Source organism: Melospiza melodia, chromosome 2 (genome assembly GCF_035770615.1).
Source record: "Melospiza melodia melodia isolate bMelMel2 chromosome 2, bMelMel2.pri, whole genome shotgun sequence".
Lineage (NCBI taxonomy): Eukaryota > Metazoa > Chordata > Aves > Passeriformes > Passerellidae > Melospiza > Melospiza melodia.
Genome location: NC_086195.1, coordinates 27,283,931 through 27,303,429, shown reverse-complemented (window position 1 = coordinate 27,303,429; position 19,499 = coordinate 27,283,931). Strand labels below are relative to the sequence as shown.

Here is a 19,499-nt window from a genome sequence, read left to right as displayed (position 1 = left end):
ACACTTCTGGTTCCTTTCTGAGTATGTATCAACTACTGGGATTATATCCTAGACAGTGAAACTTTCAAATTTAAGCTTATCTAGGAAGCCTGCAGGATAGAAATAGAAAGCCTACTAATAAAGTAACACCAGCAAAAGCAGACATCAAGCTCTGCAGGTGCAGCACTAGGTCTCCAGGGCAGTTGTTGCTGCAAGAGACCAGAAACCACAAGATGGAAACTAGAGAGAGTGTGGGGCCAGTTTTTCCTGATGATTAAGGTACCCCAAGGTACCTTACCTACTAGGAAACTTCTCATAATTCCAGCCAGCAAAAAGTTTGGGTGCCTCACTACCTCCCAAAATGATACATCTTGCATACAGCTACACATATATAAGTAAATATACAAGTGCCTTTACTTGCATACTGCTGAGGTAATATCACTGCTAGTCTTAAGCAGGCAAGAAACTGAAAGGTTCTTGCATGGCACAAGATCTAACCTAAATGATTTTGGGAGCTATAGCAACAAGTAATAAAAAAAAAACATCCTAGAGACTGTAGAAGAGCAGGGACTGTAGCCACTGCAGGAAGGACCACATGTGTCTCTGCAGGAGTGGTTTGGATGCTCAGGGTATACAAGAAACATTGTAGGGATAGCAGATATGACAGAGGGTTCCCTGGAAGATGTGTGTCCAGCCAGGACAGTGGCTACAGGCTGTGCAGGGACAGTCAAAGGACACTGAAAAGCTACATTTAAGCAACAGATTATTCACTGTATCTTAAATCTCATGGAGTTTATATAGGTACTCAAACAGAAGACCATTGGTACAATGGTATTTTTATTTTCTTTCAAAGACACTCACCTTGATTTTTAAATAAATTCTCTTTAGGAAAAAGCAAAGGACCAACAGGTGGTTCTCACTACAGTTGACATTAACCTCTTTTTGACAGTCTCAGCAGTAAGCCTACCTATGGGTGAACCTGTTCAACCTGCTCTTTGTGAACCTGCCTGAGCAGTGGGTTGGACAAGATGATCTCCAGAGACCCCCCCTTCCACCCCCAACCATTCTGTGGTTCTGTGAAAAGCAAGTGTTACAATAAAAGTACCAATCCTGGCACACAGAACAGGCTTGTTGGTGAAGAAGGCCCAAATGGATTCAACAGCACATTATAGCTGCTCATTATTGCTGTAACATACACTGTTTAAAGAATAAAAATTATATGCTATCTCTCTTCTAGGTCGTATTCTTAGTACTACTTACAATGATGTAAACTACTTAGATTTATTGTTCTGCTTTGACATTGAATATTCAATTTGTTCTTCATGCCAAAAAAAATCACTACAAGAACAATGATTTCTATAACAATATGATTAATGGTTTCAGATCTGTCACTTCATACAGAAGTTCTGCAATTATTTTCCTTCTTAATGAACAAGTTTCCTTCAGCAAGACAAAAGGCTAAGAAAAACAGTTGCATTGGGTTTGTTTCTTCCAAAAATTATTTCTTTATTCTCATCTTTCCTTTCTCTGCATTTGTACTGAATCTTCTAATTGCCCTTTCTCCAGACATTTAGAGAAATATTGCTAATTCGTAAGCAGGGAATGCAGAATGAAACTGGAGTGGTTGGACAATGCTGAGACTCGAGTGTTTCTATACTGTGCCCCAGATGAGAAACTACAGAGGTGCTACAGATCCTGCTTAAAAAGGACCGGCCATGCTAAACACTTTGTTTTTCTTGTGGACCCTTCCATGTTTACATGAGTTACTGAACAATCAGACCTTACAGCCTGTTAACAGTAGCAGACAGCTTCAGATTCCAGGGCAGGCATGGGTAATATCAATCATTTCACAGCCATCTGTAGTTCCCACAGTGTGTTAGCGAAAAAATACTCAAAAAAAAGGAGAGAGATTTTTTCCCTTCTCACTGCTGTTCCTTTATTTTTATTAAGATTGAATTCAAAGGTTACCCACAATCTGTATCATACAGGTAGTCACAGGGATCTGATTTGGGGTCAGGTTATCAGCCTAAGTAATTGGCTCTGTTTTTCTCATTCTACTATCAATAACCACAGCCTTCTTGGCAACAGCTTATCAAGACAGCTATTTCTTAAAAAGGCTCATTTGAATTTTAAGTTGACATAAAGATACTTTGTGAAATACAGGGATAAATCTCCTTTCCTTGATCCTGGTTAATGTACTCTGATTAGGCACTGCTCTCTGACTTGGTATTGGGCTCACCAAATCTTGCTTCATCAGAAAATGGTTAATGGGGAATGTACCTCAAGAAACACTAGTAATTTTTTAATTCATTAGCATCAAAGGTAAAAAGGGACTACATTTCTTGACTGTGCCATTGGTTTGGTCCACCAGCAGCTGGCATCACTGATAGAGAATGCACAGGTAAGTATCACTAGTCAGCTGACATGGAACTGTATGTTAGTGTTTCAATGGTCACTATCCTTGTGTTAATGCTGAAATTATCAGGCCATACAATCACAAAGTGCATATAATTATAACAATGACTACTGGAACCAGGTTAGTTTGTGTACACAGACCAATTGCTTTCCCTTCTGGTCCAAAGGATCAAGTGAATTAAAGCAAGAACAGGAGCTGCTCTGGGCACCATAATCCCATGGTGAAGCTGAGGAACAGAGGGAAGAGAAAGATCCCACACAAAACATTAAATATACAGAGAAAAAGATGACAATATGTAATGAAGTCCCTTTACATCCACCATTCAGACAGAACATACCTCCTTGGCCATGTCAGTGTATTTCTGTTTTTCTTTTGGATCTAGAACAGACCACCAATCTGCCAAGATCTTGGTTGCGCCACGATTATCGAGGCGAGGGTGCTCTTTCCGCACAAGAGAGCGGTGCCGTTTGCAGAACAAGAGAAACGCATTCATTGGTCGGCGAGCTCGCTGCTCTGAGGACTCGTCATCTTCAGTCTCATCAGCATCCTGCTCTAAACCATCAGGGCCAAGGAGCGGCACCTGGCAGAACCGAAAGGGAAGCGGTGTGAGCTCAGTTATCCGCGTTTTGCACAAAGACCGGGGCTGTGTGCGCTGCGTGGGAGTGAGGGAGAGGCACATGGATGCACACAGCTGTCTCCAAAGGCCGTCTGTTGCATCCAGCAGTGCAGAGTTCTACACCAAACCTCCTCACCTGATGGTCCCAGGTTCATTCATGCTCTCTGCAAGACTTAATGCCAACTTCCAGGTGGAAAAATTTCTAAGCTGAGGATTATTCTCTACTAACAGTCCTAAAGGGACTGGAGGGACAAGATCCTTCTTACTCTCCTTCTAACCTAGAAATCATCTAAGGGGGATGAGGCAACCAGAGCTACCTTGGACCTTGATTATTCATGTTCACAACTACAGAGCACACAAGGAGGAACAGGTTAACAGTTTGTTTGTCCATTGCTTTTCCCCATGTCCTGCTGCTTACTGCTCAACCTGTGAGCAGCAGAGCAGCACAGCCACCACAAAGCTGCCCAGCAGAGGCAGAGGGCACATCTCAACAGACTACGCTACTAAAACGTGCTTTCTCCACTTACAGGCTGGCTTAGTATTCCTACAAGGGAGGAGCCACAGAACTTACTGCATGAGACAAAAAACCACCTCCTACCTAACTGTGATGCTGCTATTTTATACCATGTTGTGAAAGGACCGGTAAGATCAACAGAAAGCACCATCACAGAATCAGGCTCTTGCTTATCCTTGTCAGGGTCACCCTCTCAGTGTATGGCTCAAGGGAGTCTCCTCAACACTGACCTTTCCATTCCTGCCTTAGGAAGGCACCAAGGAGAAACAGATATGAATGCCATCCACATGATGCAATCATCACATCTGCAGAAACAGTTCCCACTTCTGGTTACAGAGAATGAGTCTAACTGGAAAAGTGTGAAGTGCCACATGGCATTAAAAAAGGGTAAGGTCAGCGTCACTGAACAATACCAAAACACCAAGTGTCAAACTAGAGACAGATTACTTCTGCTGTACACTCAGTACTCTGGAGGATAAATTGAATTTCACATGCGAAGATAGCAAAAATTGTATTCAGCCTTTTCCTTCTTTTTCCCTTTTTAATCTTTGCAGTTTTAATCTTAAACAAGAATGAAAACTTTTAGTTTGGTATGCTCTTTAGAGTCACTAGAAGCAGATACCAGGCACAAGCCAAAGTCATGTGTAAAATAAGCAATTAAAAAAAAAAAGAATGTCAAAAACCCACTTAGAGCAATCAAGATTAGGATGTGCAACACATTATTAATACAAAGCAGATAAAACTATTCCAATCTACAAAAATTTGTCCACTATTTTAAAAGCATGATTAACAACTCACTTTCTTGTCTTTACAACCTTATGGGCACAGCATTGCATCCCTTTTTATTGGCTGTTTCTTCACAGAAGAGAACAAGACAACACAAAATATAGAACACAGCTAGGGAGAATCTGATCTTTCATTAACCATCTTGGGTCAAAGCATCCAATTAAATCTACCTTATCAATATCTTCCTCTTCTTCTTCCTCTTCTTCCTCTTCAGAGAAGTCAAGGAGTTTCTTGGCCAGCAGGGGATGCCACTGAAGACACTTCCTTTTTGGTCTCTTCCCAGTTCCTTCACCTTCTGTTGAGTGATCCTTATTCCTACTACTGCCTTTCATTACTGTGACCTGTCATGCAAAAAATATTGAAAAATTCACAACAAACCCTTAGGCATAAATGACCATCAAACCAGTGGCAAATATATGAGGCACCAATGCAAGACTCTCAGAATTTTCTGGCAAGATATTAGATAGAGATTTATTCCAGTTATCGACATAAGCATGGATACACTTTATGCATTCTTAACACTTCCATGTAATGCCTAGAGTAACTACCAATACAAAATTTAAGAGCATGAAGTAAGGATGCCAGCTAAGTCAGCTCTCAAATGTGCCCCTGTCTGAAGGATGGCAGAGAAGTCCTTCTCTAGCCAAGTGAGTGACTCCACAGCTCTCTCACACATATATCCACTGCAGCTTTTCATATTTTGCCACTACAAATGTCAATGTCAGGACATCCCTCTTTTCACAGTGGAACATATCACCATTCACTCATGTGTTGTATACACTCATGCACTTGTATACACCAGTATTGATACAGAGCCCCATGATATTATGAGCTAGGATTTGTCCAGTGCCATTAAAAGGTGCAATAGGGAAATCTGAGTCCCTAAGATAAGTGAATTTTAATAAACAGATTTGAAGCAAACAACCAGAGATAGTTATGCTGACATTTTCAAAGTACTGCACAGGAAACAAAAACCATGTGCTGAGCCAAGTGCATGCAGAAGACAAATCATATTTAGTTGTGTGTGTGTCCGTATCTAAAAAATACCTCAGAACTACCTCTTAAAAAAATACATGCTTAATGCATCCAAAGTATCAGTTTAAGGGTTGACTTAAGAGATGTGCTACCCAACTAAGGGACAAATTAATATATATAAACAAATAAAACCAGCTCATCACATCAAAGTACTGAAGCACACAGCAAGTGCTCCTAGCACAGAGCCTGGTCCCTTGTAGCCTTCTGTTAGCATAGTGCAGTATCAGTGGCAATCCTGACAGGAGCATGGCTAGCTTTCCAAGAAAATAACACAAACATCAAAACAAACTTAAGAGTGGTTAGCCAGATACATCTTATCCAATAAAGCAAATAAATTTGATGCAGTCTTACATGAGTTTCTCACCAGCAGGATAAAGTACCAGCATAAGCCCTGATCCCATAGGCAAAGCCAGAACAGGCTGTGTTGCTGACCCTCAGGAAAAGGGCACAGAAAGAATCAAACCTTCTAATTGCAAGGCCACAGTGCATTTTAGGATGCTGCTTTCTGTAAGATGCCTGGTGCAACACTAATGTTTCACCCTGCAGGGCCACACAAGAAAGCTGCCACACTTGCACTTAGACCAGCTGCCCGAGCCACTGTGCCACCTCTGGGGCAAATGCCCCCCAAGAACCATCTTGCACCACTCCAGCCACATTCCTACATTTAGTGAGCACTAGTTCTGGTTTTGGATGATTTCTTCCAGGTGTTTCTTGTTGGTTAACTTCACCAGCATTTTGGCAATGTGTCCTTGCTAGCACCAGAAACATGCATAAGCAGCTGCTTCCCCTGCAGACTTCAGGAGTGCAGAAAGCTGAAGGACCTTCAGACACCACTTACTGTGTCTGAAGTAAGCAGATGTGCTTACTGGAGGAACAACTGAAGCCTGAAGGAAGGAGGTTCACAAAATTTAATTTACATTTTAAAATAGCATTTTCCTGGGCGTATATTCAAGTTTGTTAGATCTTCCCCACTTGTCAGCATATCTGCCCCACTACTCATGAAGGAAATGCTGTAACTTTGTAGTAACTTTGTCCCATTAAGTGACATACTTCGGTATCCACATCTGCCTAGAAAAACATTTAAACTTTGATTTTGTATCATGCACTCCTCTGTTCATTTTCTGTAACCAACTTCTGTAGGTTACAGGGAGTTTTACACAGCACATAACCAGGCACCATTTTACCTAAATTTTTCATCCATCCTGACTTGCAAAAAACACATCCGAACACACAAACCATTTTGTCTTTAAAAACCCCATTAAAGTGTGGAAAATTAAGCCACAATCCAGTATCAGGAAATGTATGTTTGAAATTGTTTTTATCCCACTGTGACCTCTGCAATGTACCACACTGCACTGTGCTCTCCATCTGTCTCTCTTCCTAAAGTGCTGAACCACCATTTGCTTTTGTTTGGGGTATTTTCACACACAAATCATGAGTTAATGTTCAAGCAGGAACTTCAGCTCCCGTGGGCAGCAGAGATTCATTCAGAGATTGCTAAGTGATACAGATCTGCCTATTACTGCAGCCAATAAAGCACGTGGCCTATTTCTGAGCAGGATAAATACACTACAGTACAACAGGGAGAGCCACTCCAGCCCTCACCACTCATGTCCATAAACTAATCATATGGCTTCTGTCTACACTCAGTCCTCAGTATGATGAGGACTACTAGTAGCCTTCTACCTTGTTAGTGTGAAACTAAACATTTGAGAAGCACTCCTTGATACTTCTTTACAAAGCTCAGCTGAAGTCTCAGGGCTATTCCAACAACAGTACCACCTTTAGAGCTGGCCCCTCTCTGTCTGCTGCCCTTAAAAGGATGAGTAAGGGAAGACTTCACAGGACTTAAGCGTATTTTACATGTGCTCTCCATCACCCCTGAGACCCTGCCTATGCTCTGTGCTGAGTTTGGCAAGGCAGCACAGAGCCAAGCACCTTGCAAATTCCTAAGGGGCTCTCAGTACCTTACACCTCTTCACCACAGCTGAGCTCATAAATAATTTTTGTTTTCCTTGCATGAAGGCTAGGTATTAAACTCTCATCACTAAAATTAATTTATCAAAGCTCATTAGTGCTAAAATAAAAATGTACACTCAGCTTCAGGAATTCAAGGGATGTTCATTAGGTTGTTTTAATAAATTGTGAATCATTTTACAACACAAGAGTCAGTCAAATCCTAGCTGTCATGCAAGCATCATTTACCACAGAATAATAATCACTCTTTCTGCTTAGGAAAGAATCTCTGCAATGCTCAACAACAAAACCTCTGCTGATTTTGACCCCACTGATGGAAGGACTGAGGCAACAGACAGACTTCAAACTTCATGTTTACATCATGGCCTGGAAGTCATTCACTTCTCAAGTATGTCAAGCTATATACTTGACCCTCTATGGCTGCTCTTCTTTCCTCTAAATAGGAAGCAATTAATAACAAACACATAAAATTATTTCCTTTCCTTTAAGGGTGGATCATATTCCATTTTTATATACTTTTGTATTTCCAAATCCTCTTTCCCCATATTTATTTATTCAGGTCCTCGTAAGTTCTGACCTACATTCCAGGGAGAGAGAGATTTCGGAGACTTCTCAGAGACTTTGTTTTGGTGCACTTTTTGCTGATGCCTCTCTGTCAAATATAGGATTGGCATAATGAAAAAAGTTCTAATTCTTTATTACATCACATGTGACTTTTCCTGTTAAAAATGGATGCCAACGTAGTGTGGTAAACTTGTTTTCTCTGGATTGCTTCATCTTTTAATTTAATATGCCTGCACTTCATGGGCATTTGTCTCCTAATTGTTGATATAGTAACATACTCACATAATTAGAGAGAAACCCATAAAAAAAATCCAGGCAAATGCAAATTACACCTAACATGGACATCTTCCTTTTGGCAAGATGTAGCAGAATGCATGCATGATTATGATTAAACGACAATGAAAGCTTTACTGGAATTATTTACTTCTTAAATGGCAAAACATCAATGGAATCCAGTTACCTGACTCTTAAGATTCTATTTATTCATCTGAATTACTTTTCCCCTTGACACATCATCAATAGCACGTTAGCTGCTTGTTTTATATGACAGACTGGAAGCTGGCAAACAGAAGCAAGCAAAAATACCACCTGTTTCTCTTTCAGGGATCCTCAAGTACTGGCAAGCATCTCTACCAGCATGCTTTTAAAAAAAGAGAAAAGAGCTAGACTTGGACCCTGCAAGAACTGAAGCACACATTTAAGCTTGGCAATTGAGAAGGTCCATAGAAAGTCACACAATAAGCCATGTGCAGTCGCAGAATAGGCCAAATCTTTGAGAGATTTGGGCTTAAAAGTAGAGAAGATACACAACACCTGATGTGCAAAGTTTGCAATAATGAACAAGAACACAAAAAAAAAAAAAAGGAGTAATTTCTTCTACAGATATCAGTAAAAATATAATGTATCTTTTGAGGCAGATGTAATGGCTTTTAGAAGTTTGCAAGGGTAAAAATTATTAAAATCAGGCAACAAGATTTTACAAGTTACTTCTCAGCTTAAGGATGACAAAAATGAAGTGACAGCCACTAGGGAGAAAGTAGGAATATTTTAACAAGGCAAGACAAAGGTATGGACAGCTTTCCTTAAAATAAGCCACATATGCTTTATAATGTCACCAGAGGATACCTGTCAAGGCTGACATTCATGATCCATTGACAGCAAGATACCTTCAGGGTGACATTCTACATTTACTTTTAGTGCATATACAGATCAAACATTACAGAACTATTACATCAGTACAAAAAAGTTAAGAATTTCCTTTTTTGTGTGTGTGTGTGTGCTGGCTGTCCTTCTGCTCCTAGAAACATTAATCAAAGAATCACACTCTTCTTGGATGTCTTATAAATATGTATAGCTAATAGAGCTTCAGAGGAAAAAAATATTCCTTAAGAAAAGAGGTGGATGGAGGGAAAGCAGGGGAGGAAACATTTAGCTTTTACTGCCTCTGTTTCTATTTCAAATACATAACTGTTTACAAGTCTTCATTTTTTAAAATGTTCATTAATAACAAGCATTTGATTACATTTGGTAATACTAAGTTTTGTTTTTCTGCTATCTTCCTCTGTTATTTATAAAAGTTTTTATACACAGGTGACCAAGTACTAATTCAGCAACACTAATTTTGGGACTATCTCATCCCAGTGTTGATGAGCCACTGAAAATGCTGCATGTGCTAAATAAGCTACACTTGATAAACTACATCCATAAACACCAAAATCCTTATAAAGGTCTTCAAAAGCAGCCAAGTGCTCTAAGGCACTTCTTGTAATACAGGTTAGAAAGAAATGCAAGACCTGCAAAAGCAGAACCCCATGGATTGTGACTATGGCATGTTCCCTGTTGGAAGATTCTCCATAGAACAACATCTGAGCTTCAGTAACTTTCATTTCCATGAGGACAGTGGAAACAAATTTCAGATTTCCTGTTACCTTGAAAAAACCCCCACATTTCCTGCAGGCCAGCTGGGCTCTTGGTTGACTCAATGAAGATTACTGGTACAAAGGAGCAAAGGCAGAGTTTCAAGCGGATTTTCCACACTTTCTGCTCTGTTTTACACTAAGTTCTCTACTACATGATAAAAACAAATGCTAATAAGAAAAGAGAGGAGTGGACTATGACACTAATAGCTTGTTGTTTTGGGGACTACTGAGTCAGTGACTTGAGCTGTTTCAATAAAGAAGCAGGAGACTGGGAAATGAGTTCATGTTCTCAGCAGTCTAGCGGGCTGAAGAGGTATTTGAATTTTCACATGAAAGCAAAAGGAGATTGTGGCTGGAAAATACACCTACACAAATACAAAGTGCGTTTTTTTTTTTTTTTTTAATAAGTTTCTTTTAGCTCTGGAATAAATCAACCAGAATATTTCTATAATGTAAGACAAAAACTAGTTGGCACTAATTGCTGACCATTCAGTGAATATACTCTTTATTGCTTCACAGCAGAAAGCCATTAATGAGCTTTCTAATTTTCAGAGATGTGATGGTTTAATGGGGGACATGCTGAGTCTCAATGGGGTCCTGTTTGCCAGTGGAGGTTTGGGAGAGACTGTCACCACATGAAACACTTAGCAACACAGCTACAAGTGTTAGTTAATTTTTAATGACATACTCTTCCATCTTCAGAAATTATTTTAAACTGTTCCTTATTCTCAACCTCAGATTTCAGTTGCTTGCTTTCTTTGTTCTCTAATACATAAAATTAAACCCCAAGATCACAGAAAAATGTCAACAGCATTTTTTTTAATTTTGGGGGGGGTTTTAAGTATCCATTTCATACCTGCCAAAGAGGAAGAAAAGCAACATAATACACAAGTCAACAGAATTTGAACTTCAACTCTACTCTTTCTCTTTTCCTTCAGACATGCAAAACAAGAAATATTTTCTTTGGCATTTTTTAATGCAAAGAAGTCAAGCAAGCTTTGTCTAGTATGGAAAACACTCTATGTTAAACAACTGCACTCACTGTAACACCTTTTGCCTCTGTGAAGTAGCTCACTGGTGCAGATGAATGGAAAGAATCAAAGGAAGAGCTTGCCTTGCAGAAAAAGGTCTGGGGCTGCAAATCACTAACATCTTTACTCAAACAGAAGCATATTAACAGGAGCCTAGAGTCACTTAGGTAAAAGCAGTGTCTGAAGACTCAGGTCTTAACCATAACAGGACTTTTTGTGGTCTTCAATTTAAGTTACAGTAGGACATTTGCTATTGTAGGACTCATTTCAGACTTCAGCAACTGCAGAGGCAGGAACACAAACATCAGAAACCCAGTAAGTCACAGGCTACAGCTATGCTTACTTCACCAAGCAAGGCTCCAGTGACACACTCTGCTAGCCAAAATGTCTGGGTCACGAAGTGCAGAAGACAAGCATTTGTTATGGTAACATGCACCTTTCTGGACACCAGGTGCTAACCACCCAGCATGCCAAAGGATCAGCAGCAGGTCTGCCTACAACCCTGTGCATCTGCAGGAACAAGGCACCTGGATTATCGGCCTAGTAACTTCCTTTGCCTGGAGCTCCTGGAGAGCAGGTAGGGGGCTCTCTCCTTGCATGCTCTGTGCAGTGCTAATGCAAAGGAACCACAAACCAGGGAGCAGGGCAAGGCCTCCTGCACATGTAGGTGAAGTCACTCACCCAGAAGAGGGACACACTGGCACACCTGCACTACTAAACATGGCTCTGCTCCTAGATGAAGGAGATGTAACCCACAGAGCCTGGAAATTTTGACAATCCTTTTGCTCCAAAGCAGCATTTCTTTTTGTTTCTACATTTACAGCCACAACAGGAGAGAGCACCAAGGAACCTGGGAAGGTGAACAGAATAAATGCCTGAAATTCAAAACACAAAGGCAGCAGAGCCCAACCTACTTGCAATACTTCCTCCCACAAGAGAGGAGATAATAACAACAACAGCTTCAGAGCCCTCTACTGATACCAGAGTAACTCATCAGCAGAGCACTTTTCACAGAATAGACTGAAAAGAGCAACCACCTCTCAGACAGCAGATGAGTGCTTGTCTGCAGGGCATCACAGACCATAGCAACAGCACAATCCAAAAAAACACTGACTTTCAGCAAGTTTGAGCTGAGAGAGCACACCATGAAAAATTTGCTTTGTGTTCCTGTCTAAGCAAGACTACCTGGGCCTACATGGGGAGCTGCTTTTCTAGAAAGACAGCTGTCATTCCTGCATTCCCCATTATTTCAATGTTGCAAAATGAAAGTCCTTGTGATTTCTCACCTGGATCACCAGGAGTTCTAGCTCTCTAGCTTTTGCAAGTCACTAAAGGCTTAATCTCAGCATAAAGGGTTTTTAGAGCCAGTGAGCTCACAGGCAAAACGGCCACACAAAACACTTAATGAATTTCAGTGCATGGACATTCTCATCAGATCATTCCCAGGAGGGCATCTGCAGTTCAGCAACAGCTTCCTCACTGAAGGGCCTATCAGGTAAGAAATCAAAGTCAAATTGGAATTTTATGTGAAGAAGAATAACGGCCTGGATTCTGCTCACAGCCTTTGGAGGATGAGACCCTATGAATGAAAGAAAAGTAAAAAAGTACATGTTCTAGACTTGCCACTCCCAAAGCTCTGTTTTTATCTGTGATTAGCAGGCATACGAATTGCTGTAGGGTGCAGTCATGGCAGAAACACAGCCAAGTGCTTTTGTGCAGTGCAGAGCAGCACAAAGAGGAGACGTTCCTGCAGCAGACATCGCAGGGGGAGCTGAATGGTAAAATTGTTCAACTCTCCTTTTCACCTCTTGTTGATTGTGTCCCAGTATCTTCTGCAAAACCAGGACAGTGTAGCTGTGTCCATCACTACTGTAACCCATTCTAAGTTTTACCATGTGCCTAACGGAGCTTTCATAATAAAATTCACTCATAATTACCACCAGTGTCAGGGGAACCATATACAGCTGTATGAGCAAATGAATGAATTACTCCCTTAATGCATATTTAATAGGCCATAAAATATCCCTGTACAACCCCATATTATACTTTGTCTACTTCTGCTGTATTCAATTCAAGTGCAATAGGCTAAAGCAGTTATCTAAACATTCCCTTGTACAGCTACTATCCACTACTCCTATGGAAAAAGAATCAAATTAATGGCTACAGAAAGTATTTACTCAGCTTTGTGTATCTCCAACATAAAGCCCATAAATCATGGTAATGTAACTCTTATGCATCTCAGAAACAACCATAAAGACACACAAGAATTTCAAATAAAAGGGGCTTGTGCCATGTTCACTAGCAGAAATACTGCAAGACTGACTTAGTAAATTCTAGGCTACTAAAATATTTTCTTCAGTATTGAATTGTCACAATCACCTTTCATCCTCTTCCTTTACCAAAAGGGGTGAGTGTGTAAAGCCAAAAATGAGAAGTGAACCCTTGTGAGTCTGCTTCCTCTGTGAATCCTTCCCTACCAAACTCTGAGTTAATTTCCAAGCTATTGACCATATTTAAACCAGCAACACTTTGTCAAAATACATTGTATCTCAAATTAGGCATAACCCAAGTAGGTAAACAAAATGCCAAGAAGAGCAGAATTTTGCTAAAAGAAATGGCTACAAATCTCTTCTCACAAACAAGAGGAAATGGCCTCAAGTTTAGATGGGATATAAGGAAAAACTTTCCCATCAAAACGGTTGTCAAGCATTGGAACAGGCTGCTCAGAGATCTGGTTGAGTCAGCACCCCAGGAGTCTTTTAAAAGACATGTAGATGTGACATTTAGGGACATGGCTTAATGGTGGACTTCAATAATTTTCAAGGTTTTTTCCTACCTAAGCAATTCTGCGATTCCTTTAAAAGTAAGGAATCACACACATCTGCACACATTTATCAGTTATATTCATATTTATCATCTTGCTAAAGGCAGCATTTTAAGACTCAGGAATGAGCTTTTAATTCAGACTAGATTCCTTAGTGCTGTGGTTTAGTCTGATCATAGAAAGAGATGCTAAAGGAACTTTAATTCTAGTTTCAGAAGTATCACTGTCTCTCAGAACTATGCAGATCCACATGAAAATGTTTTGAGTATAGGAACACTTGTAATGATTTTGAAAGCAAATGTATTATATTAACACGCAATTTTCAAGTGCCATCTAGTGGCTATTTTTTATTTCACACTGGAATTTAAAAATAAACCTTCCCTTTTCCTTATCCTTAAAAGTTTTAGAAAGTTCGTTATTTCATTTGCTTCTTGTTATTTTATAATGTGACTCTTGACCATGCAATGGTAAACAGATGTTTGAATTAAGCCTAAGTTTGAGCATTCTGATGAACTGAATTTGGGCCAGAAAACAGCTGATTTCAGAACTAAAGAATTGCAAAAGGGGAAAAAAACCCCAACCTTATCCCTCTCTTACCCGTGGAAACAAGACACAAATGTCAGTATTATATAGAGCTTTTTCAGTAGAACTCAATGACTTCTTATCATGAGAAAATTGTGACTTGTTAGAAGTCTGTAAATAACTAGGGTGTCAAATCAATTCTGATTGATTTGATTCTAATCACACAGGAAAATCCTGGAGAAAATGCATGTTCTAAGCATTCCTTACACTGGATAAAGCAAAATATCCACAGTGCCGTATCAAAAAGTTTCTCCTTTACACTCAACCCAACCTGTGATATTACACAGGCCCAAAACTTAAAATACTCAGCAAAATCTGACTACTTAACATAGCAGTCTCACAATGGGAACAATTACTTCATGTATTCCGTGTCCCAACTCAAATATCCTCTTATTCTCCAAGTATAAGGAATTGGACTCCCCAGGTATCTCAAAAATGGCTAACTGTGCACACACAGTAGTGTGCCCAAGACAGCATCAAACCGCCCATGTGTCCCATGCAGATAACCTGTGTGAAACACGCAGAGCATATCAAATCCTGAATTTAACATGTCTGGAAAGACATCTATATGTGCTTCCATTCCACCTGGAAAATTGTGGAAGACTGTGTCAGGCAGCCAACCAATCAAGGAAAGTATCTGGGCTTCTTCACAACGAAGCTCTGAGAGCCCAAAAGTAAGATGGTTCTATTTCTCTAATATACTTTTGCAGAGCTACAGTAACACACAAATAATTTTGTGCCCACCTATGGCTATAGAAAAAGTATTAGAACTCAGAGGCTGAGACAGAGCCAAAGTTAAAAACATATCATAACCAAACATCATCTTTGTTATTATTCTCCTGAAAGACTTGTTAGCTGTGGCAGAAACAAATTCTCTGGGGAAAAAAATGTAAAAATGCTTCAATCTTATTAATTCTGTCTTGAATTCAAAGGACTTTAACAAAAGGTGTGAGCATTGCTATCTTCCTTACTTTTGCAGTTTGGAAAGAGTCTAACAGAGATGAAAAATCTTAGACAAAAGGTCAGAAATAAATTCATAGGAAGAGAGCTTTTCCAGCTCCCTGCTCCCTTCTGCTGTCTCTCCCTTCCAGAAAACAAAGAAATTGAAAAGAAAACTTTCACATTCAGCAGCCTTTTTGTGTGCTTGTTCCATGGGTAATCGCAGAGACATTACACCTGCCCAGCAAGGCGCGCTTTGGATGCAGCTCCAGGCAGGCGTCCCCAGAGCCATGGAGCTCAGAGGATGCAGAGGAGTGACAGGCAGCTCATGCACCTGGCAGGGCCACAGTGCTGCCCCTGCACCCCTCAGCCCCTGCTCAGCAGTACCATCCCACCGTGGCACTGACAGCAAGGAGCTCGCTGGGCAGCCCCACCTGCTCGTGCACTCCAATGGACAGCCCTGGCAGCGCCTCACCCGAGATCCAGCCCTGGCTCCCACTCCTCAAAGTGCTCACAACCCTTACACACCACTGAACCTCCCTGATCCAGGGCTCATCCAACAGCCTCGGTTTAATAACCCATCTACAGGCCTGGAAAATTTACAGGATAGGGCAACTACCCCTGGGCAACTGGACACAACGCAACACAAAGATCTGGAGATGCAGGAAATCACAAAGCTGCCCCCGAACACAAGAACACGGCATACATATGCAATGGCTGAAACAGTAAAAAAAAATTAATTACATAAGACACAGATGAAAGGAATAAACAATGTTACTTTAAAAGCCCTCAGAAGGTAGAATGCTATATATTCCATGTATAACCTCAATAAAGCAGCCCCAGCTATTTAGCACCTTAAACTCCCCTTTAAACACCTACCAAAATAATTTAAAGTTCTATAGTTCCATTATCCCGTTGCCTAAATCACTGTACTCAGCTAATTCAGTTGTTGATTGTCCTTTAATCCATTAAAAGGGCATGGAAATTTTGGCCTACACTGCTCCAGGTTCTTTCTACGATGAGAGTATTTTGTGCATTCCCCCAGGTGTGTCCCATCTAAGAGCCCATGTGTTAAAATGATACAAGCTAAGTTAGCAAAGCAGTTCCCCCAGGATGCTACACATCACCAGTGAGTCTGCTGCTCTTTTTTGCTGGTGAAATGTGAGCTAAAATTCTGCATGGACATTTACAGTACTTTTTTACAGAAAAGGTCTAAAGATCAAACCCACACAGGTTATAATTTTTTTTAAAAGTAATTTTACTTTCATACCATAATTTTTAAAATTGCTTTAATTCACAGCTACATATGTACCAATATGAGCTAGAAAGCCCCATATAATGGCAAACAATGTGTAAGAGTAGACCTGTATTTCACTGATGGCAATTCACTGTAGCATTATGGCCATATTCTCCTGAAGCTCTGTGGATGTTGAGTATGAATGACTTCAAATTCCTGAAGAAAACAAGATACCAAGAAAATGTGTTCTTTGCAGGGAGGTAGCTTGATGCTAGAAGACATTTGAGAGTTTTTCCCTAACAATCTCGCAGATAAGCTTTGAACTAAACCATCAAAAGTAAGCAGGGCTGTAGACAATGCTCCCATTCTCAAGCATATGCATGCTCATATGCAAAAATGCATCACCACCTCGAGTTCTGCTGAACATAACAGTCTCTTTTAAGGAGAAAGAGACTTGGCTTATTTTTAATTCATAGAAAGACAATCACAGGATTCAGCAACGTCCACTTCTGAAGATCTAAAGCTAGAAATGTGACATAAGCTGCATGTGAAAGATTTAGGCACAAAAATACTTTTGCATTGTTCCTCCTAAAATACCATAATACAGTTATTAATTTTCATGCACTAATATTTCAAGAAAAGGGCAATATTAAATACTAAATTCAGCAGCTGGGGGTCTCTAGTCCTGCTCAAGGCTCAAGGTTCAAAGCTGAACCACACTGCTCAGGACCTCACTCAGGGATGAAGATTCCACCACCTCTTTCATCACTCTCACAATGGAGGGTATTTTTCCTTATTTTTCCTTATGCTTAACCCAAATTTCCCCATCTGAAACTTCTGACAATTACCTCATGCCTGTCCTTTCACTAGACATCTCTAAAAGGAATCAAAGTCCCTCTTCTTCATAATGATCCTACAGGGAGCTGGAGTCACCTGGAGTATCCCTTCAGCCTTCTCAGGTGGAACACAAGGAGCTCTCACAGCCTTTCCTGGTATGTCACATGCTCTGACCCAACCCCAGAGTGGCCCTTGACAGTGCTCCTACAGTTGCTCTGTATGGGTGTTCAGTCTCAGGAGCTCAGAGCAGGAAAACTCCTCTCTCAGCCTGCTGTCACACTCCTGCTCGCACAGCCCAGCCTACAGTTTGCTTTTGTGGCTACAGGGTCTTGCTGCTGAATTCTAGTCAACTTACAGCCCATTATGATCACCGGAGCTTCTCTGCAAAGCTGTTTTCTGCCTTTCTTTTTGTTAAACTTCTTGGGTTCCTGCTAGCCCCCATCAACTTTCTCAAGTTCCTCTGAATGGCAGCTCCTGTAATCCACTACTTCCACCAATTCGGTGTCACCTTTGATTTGCTGAGAGTGCACTCCAACTTGTCATTTGTACCACCAATGAAAATATTAAACACTGGCACCAATATCAGCCCCCAAGGAGCACTGCCAATAACTCTCTGCCAGTTCAATGTTGGCACAGCCAGTTTTTCCACACACTGCAGTCTATCCAACAATCCATCTAGGGAGAATTCATTTGGCTCCAGGGATGCTAATGGAAGTGTCAAAAAACTTGGTACCATCAAAGTAAACAAGGTCCTCTGCTTCTCCTTTGCCAACATCTTTCTCTCTCCACCATTTCTTCACACTCAGGAAGAATTTGCCCATGGTAAACTCATGTTTAGCTGTTTCCTGTCCTATTCTTGCTCTTCATGTATCTAGAAATGACTTCCAGGAGGACCAGTGCTGCAGTCCTCTCAGTGACCAGGCTGAGGTCAGTCAGCCTGCTGTTTCCCAGATGTTTCTTAGTGCCTTAGAGCACAATGAAACACCTCAGAGTCTGATTTCTTCTGCCTGCATGATCCACAAGAATGATAACTCTGTTTCATTTGACCTGTGGTGACCTGAGATTACAACCATGCAACCTGTTTGCCAGCAATTCCAAATGCAGAAGAGCTGGAAATACTGGTATCCAGAGAACAAGCAGCACAGCCAGTTTGCCTCAACCCTTCCTGTTCCTTTCAGGAAGCTACCCAATACTACAGACTGAAGCTTGCAAACACCTCTGCCCCACTTAAAAATTAAAAATCCATGAAATCTAAACACAGTAAGGTATTTTAATTGTGCTTGAAAATATGAGTCCAATTTAGTCCAAGCTTTCCTCTACATTCTAAATTTTTAAAAAGCTTGGTTTTCAACAGGGGGAAGAACAAGAAGTTACTGTGATTCTAAGGCAAGCTCTAAAAAAACCTCAGCAAGCAAGACAAGAAGAAGAAGCAGGTGAGCCTCCTCATCAAATAATGAACATCTAATGAACAAAGCCTAAAATCCAGATGTTTGCCATCCTGGGAGGTCTGCAATGGACAGGTTATTCACAAGTCTATTGTTCTAGGCTCAAGGGTTTAAACACAAACAAGTTTTCCCTGAAATTCTAGGTCCCTGACGAGCTGGTAAGCAACTGGAGGAACAACCACGTATATTTTGCTCACAAAAACTTAGCAGAATCAGTGAAGATTCCGAATTATGTCAATAAGCTTGGACAGGACTTTCCAATCTAATTTGTAAAATAACTTGCTCTGTTTGCCACAGTTCGCAATTTGGGAGAAAACAGGTGGAAGGCCTTTGCAATACTCTAGAATTGCCACAGGATACATTTTGGCAGCTATCTCTGGGGTGTGTGGGTCTTTCACAAGCCTTGAATGGTGACACAAAGAATATCACTGCAAGCCCACTCAAGAATCAAACAGTGGAAATCACCTGAGACAGTTCCTACTATGAGTAGTCTAGGTCTGCACTGAAACGTCTGCAGGAAGCAGATAGAGATTTTTATTTTCTTTTTAAAGAGATTTTACTGGAGGGGCACTTTGGAACACAAAAAGCTCTCAAACATGGCTGTGGATCCTTGCTTATTAAAGGCTGGGCCTTAATGAAGCCCTCTCAGAATGGGTGGATTTCATGCATATGTGAACTTGAACACATACCCGTCATTAAGCAGCAACACAGAAACACTTTGTCCTCATCTCCTCATGCCCATTCACAATGTAATACTACTCACATTGCTGGACCCTTTTTGTCATTTAATAAACAAAT

At 40.7% G+C, this 19,499-nt stretch overlaps 1 protein-coding gene across 8 annotated transcripts in view; it reads right to left on the bottom strand.

Moving 5' to 3' along the window:
* The window catches only part of BBX (BBX high mobility group box domain containing), a 139,913-nt gene that overhangs the window by 60,199 nt on the left and 60,215 nt on the right, over nt 1–19,499 (bottom strand). For all 8 annotated transcript variants that reach the window (XM_063148184.1, XM_063148182.1, XM_063148181.1 and 5 more), the window contains 2 exons: nt 4,482–4,652; nt 2,733–2,975 (listed from right to left, as the gene is read on the bottom strand). In XM_063148184.1, the coding sequence (XP_063004254.1) occupies nt 2,733–2,975; nt 4,482–4,643 (405 nt within the window). In that variant the 5' untranslated portion in view covers nt 4,644–4,652. The remainder of the gene's footprint in view (nt 1–2,732; nt 2,976–4,481; nt 4,653–19,499) is intronic.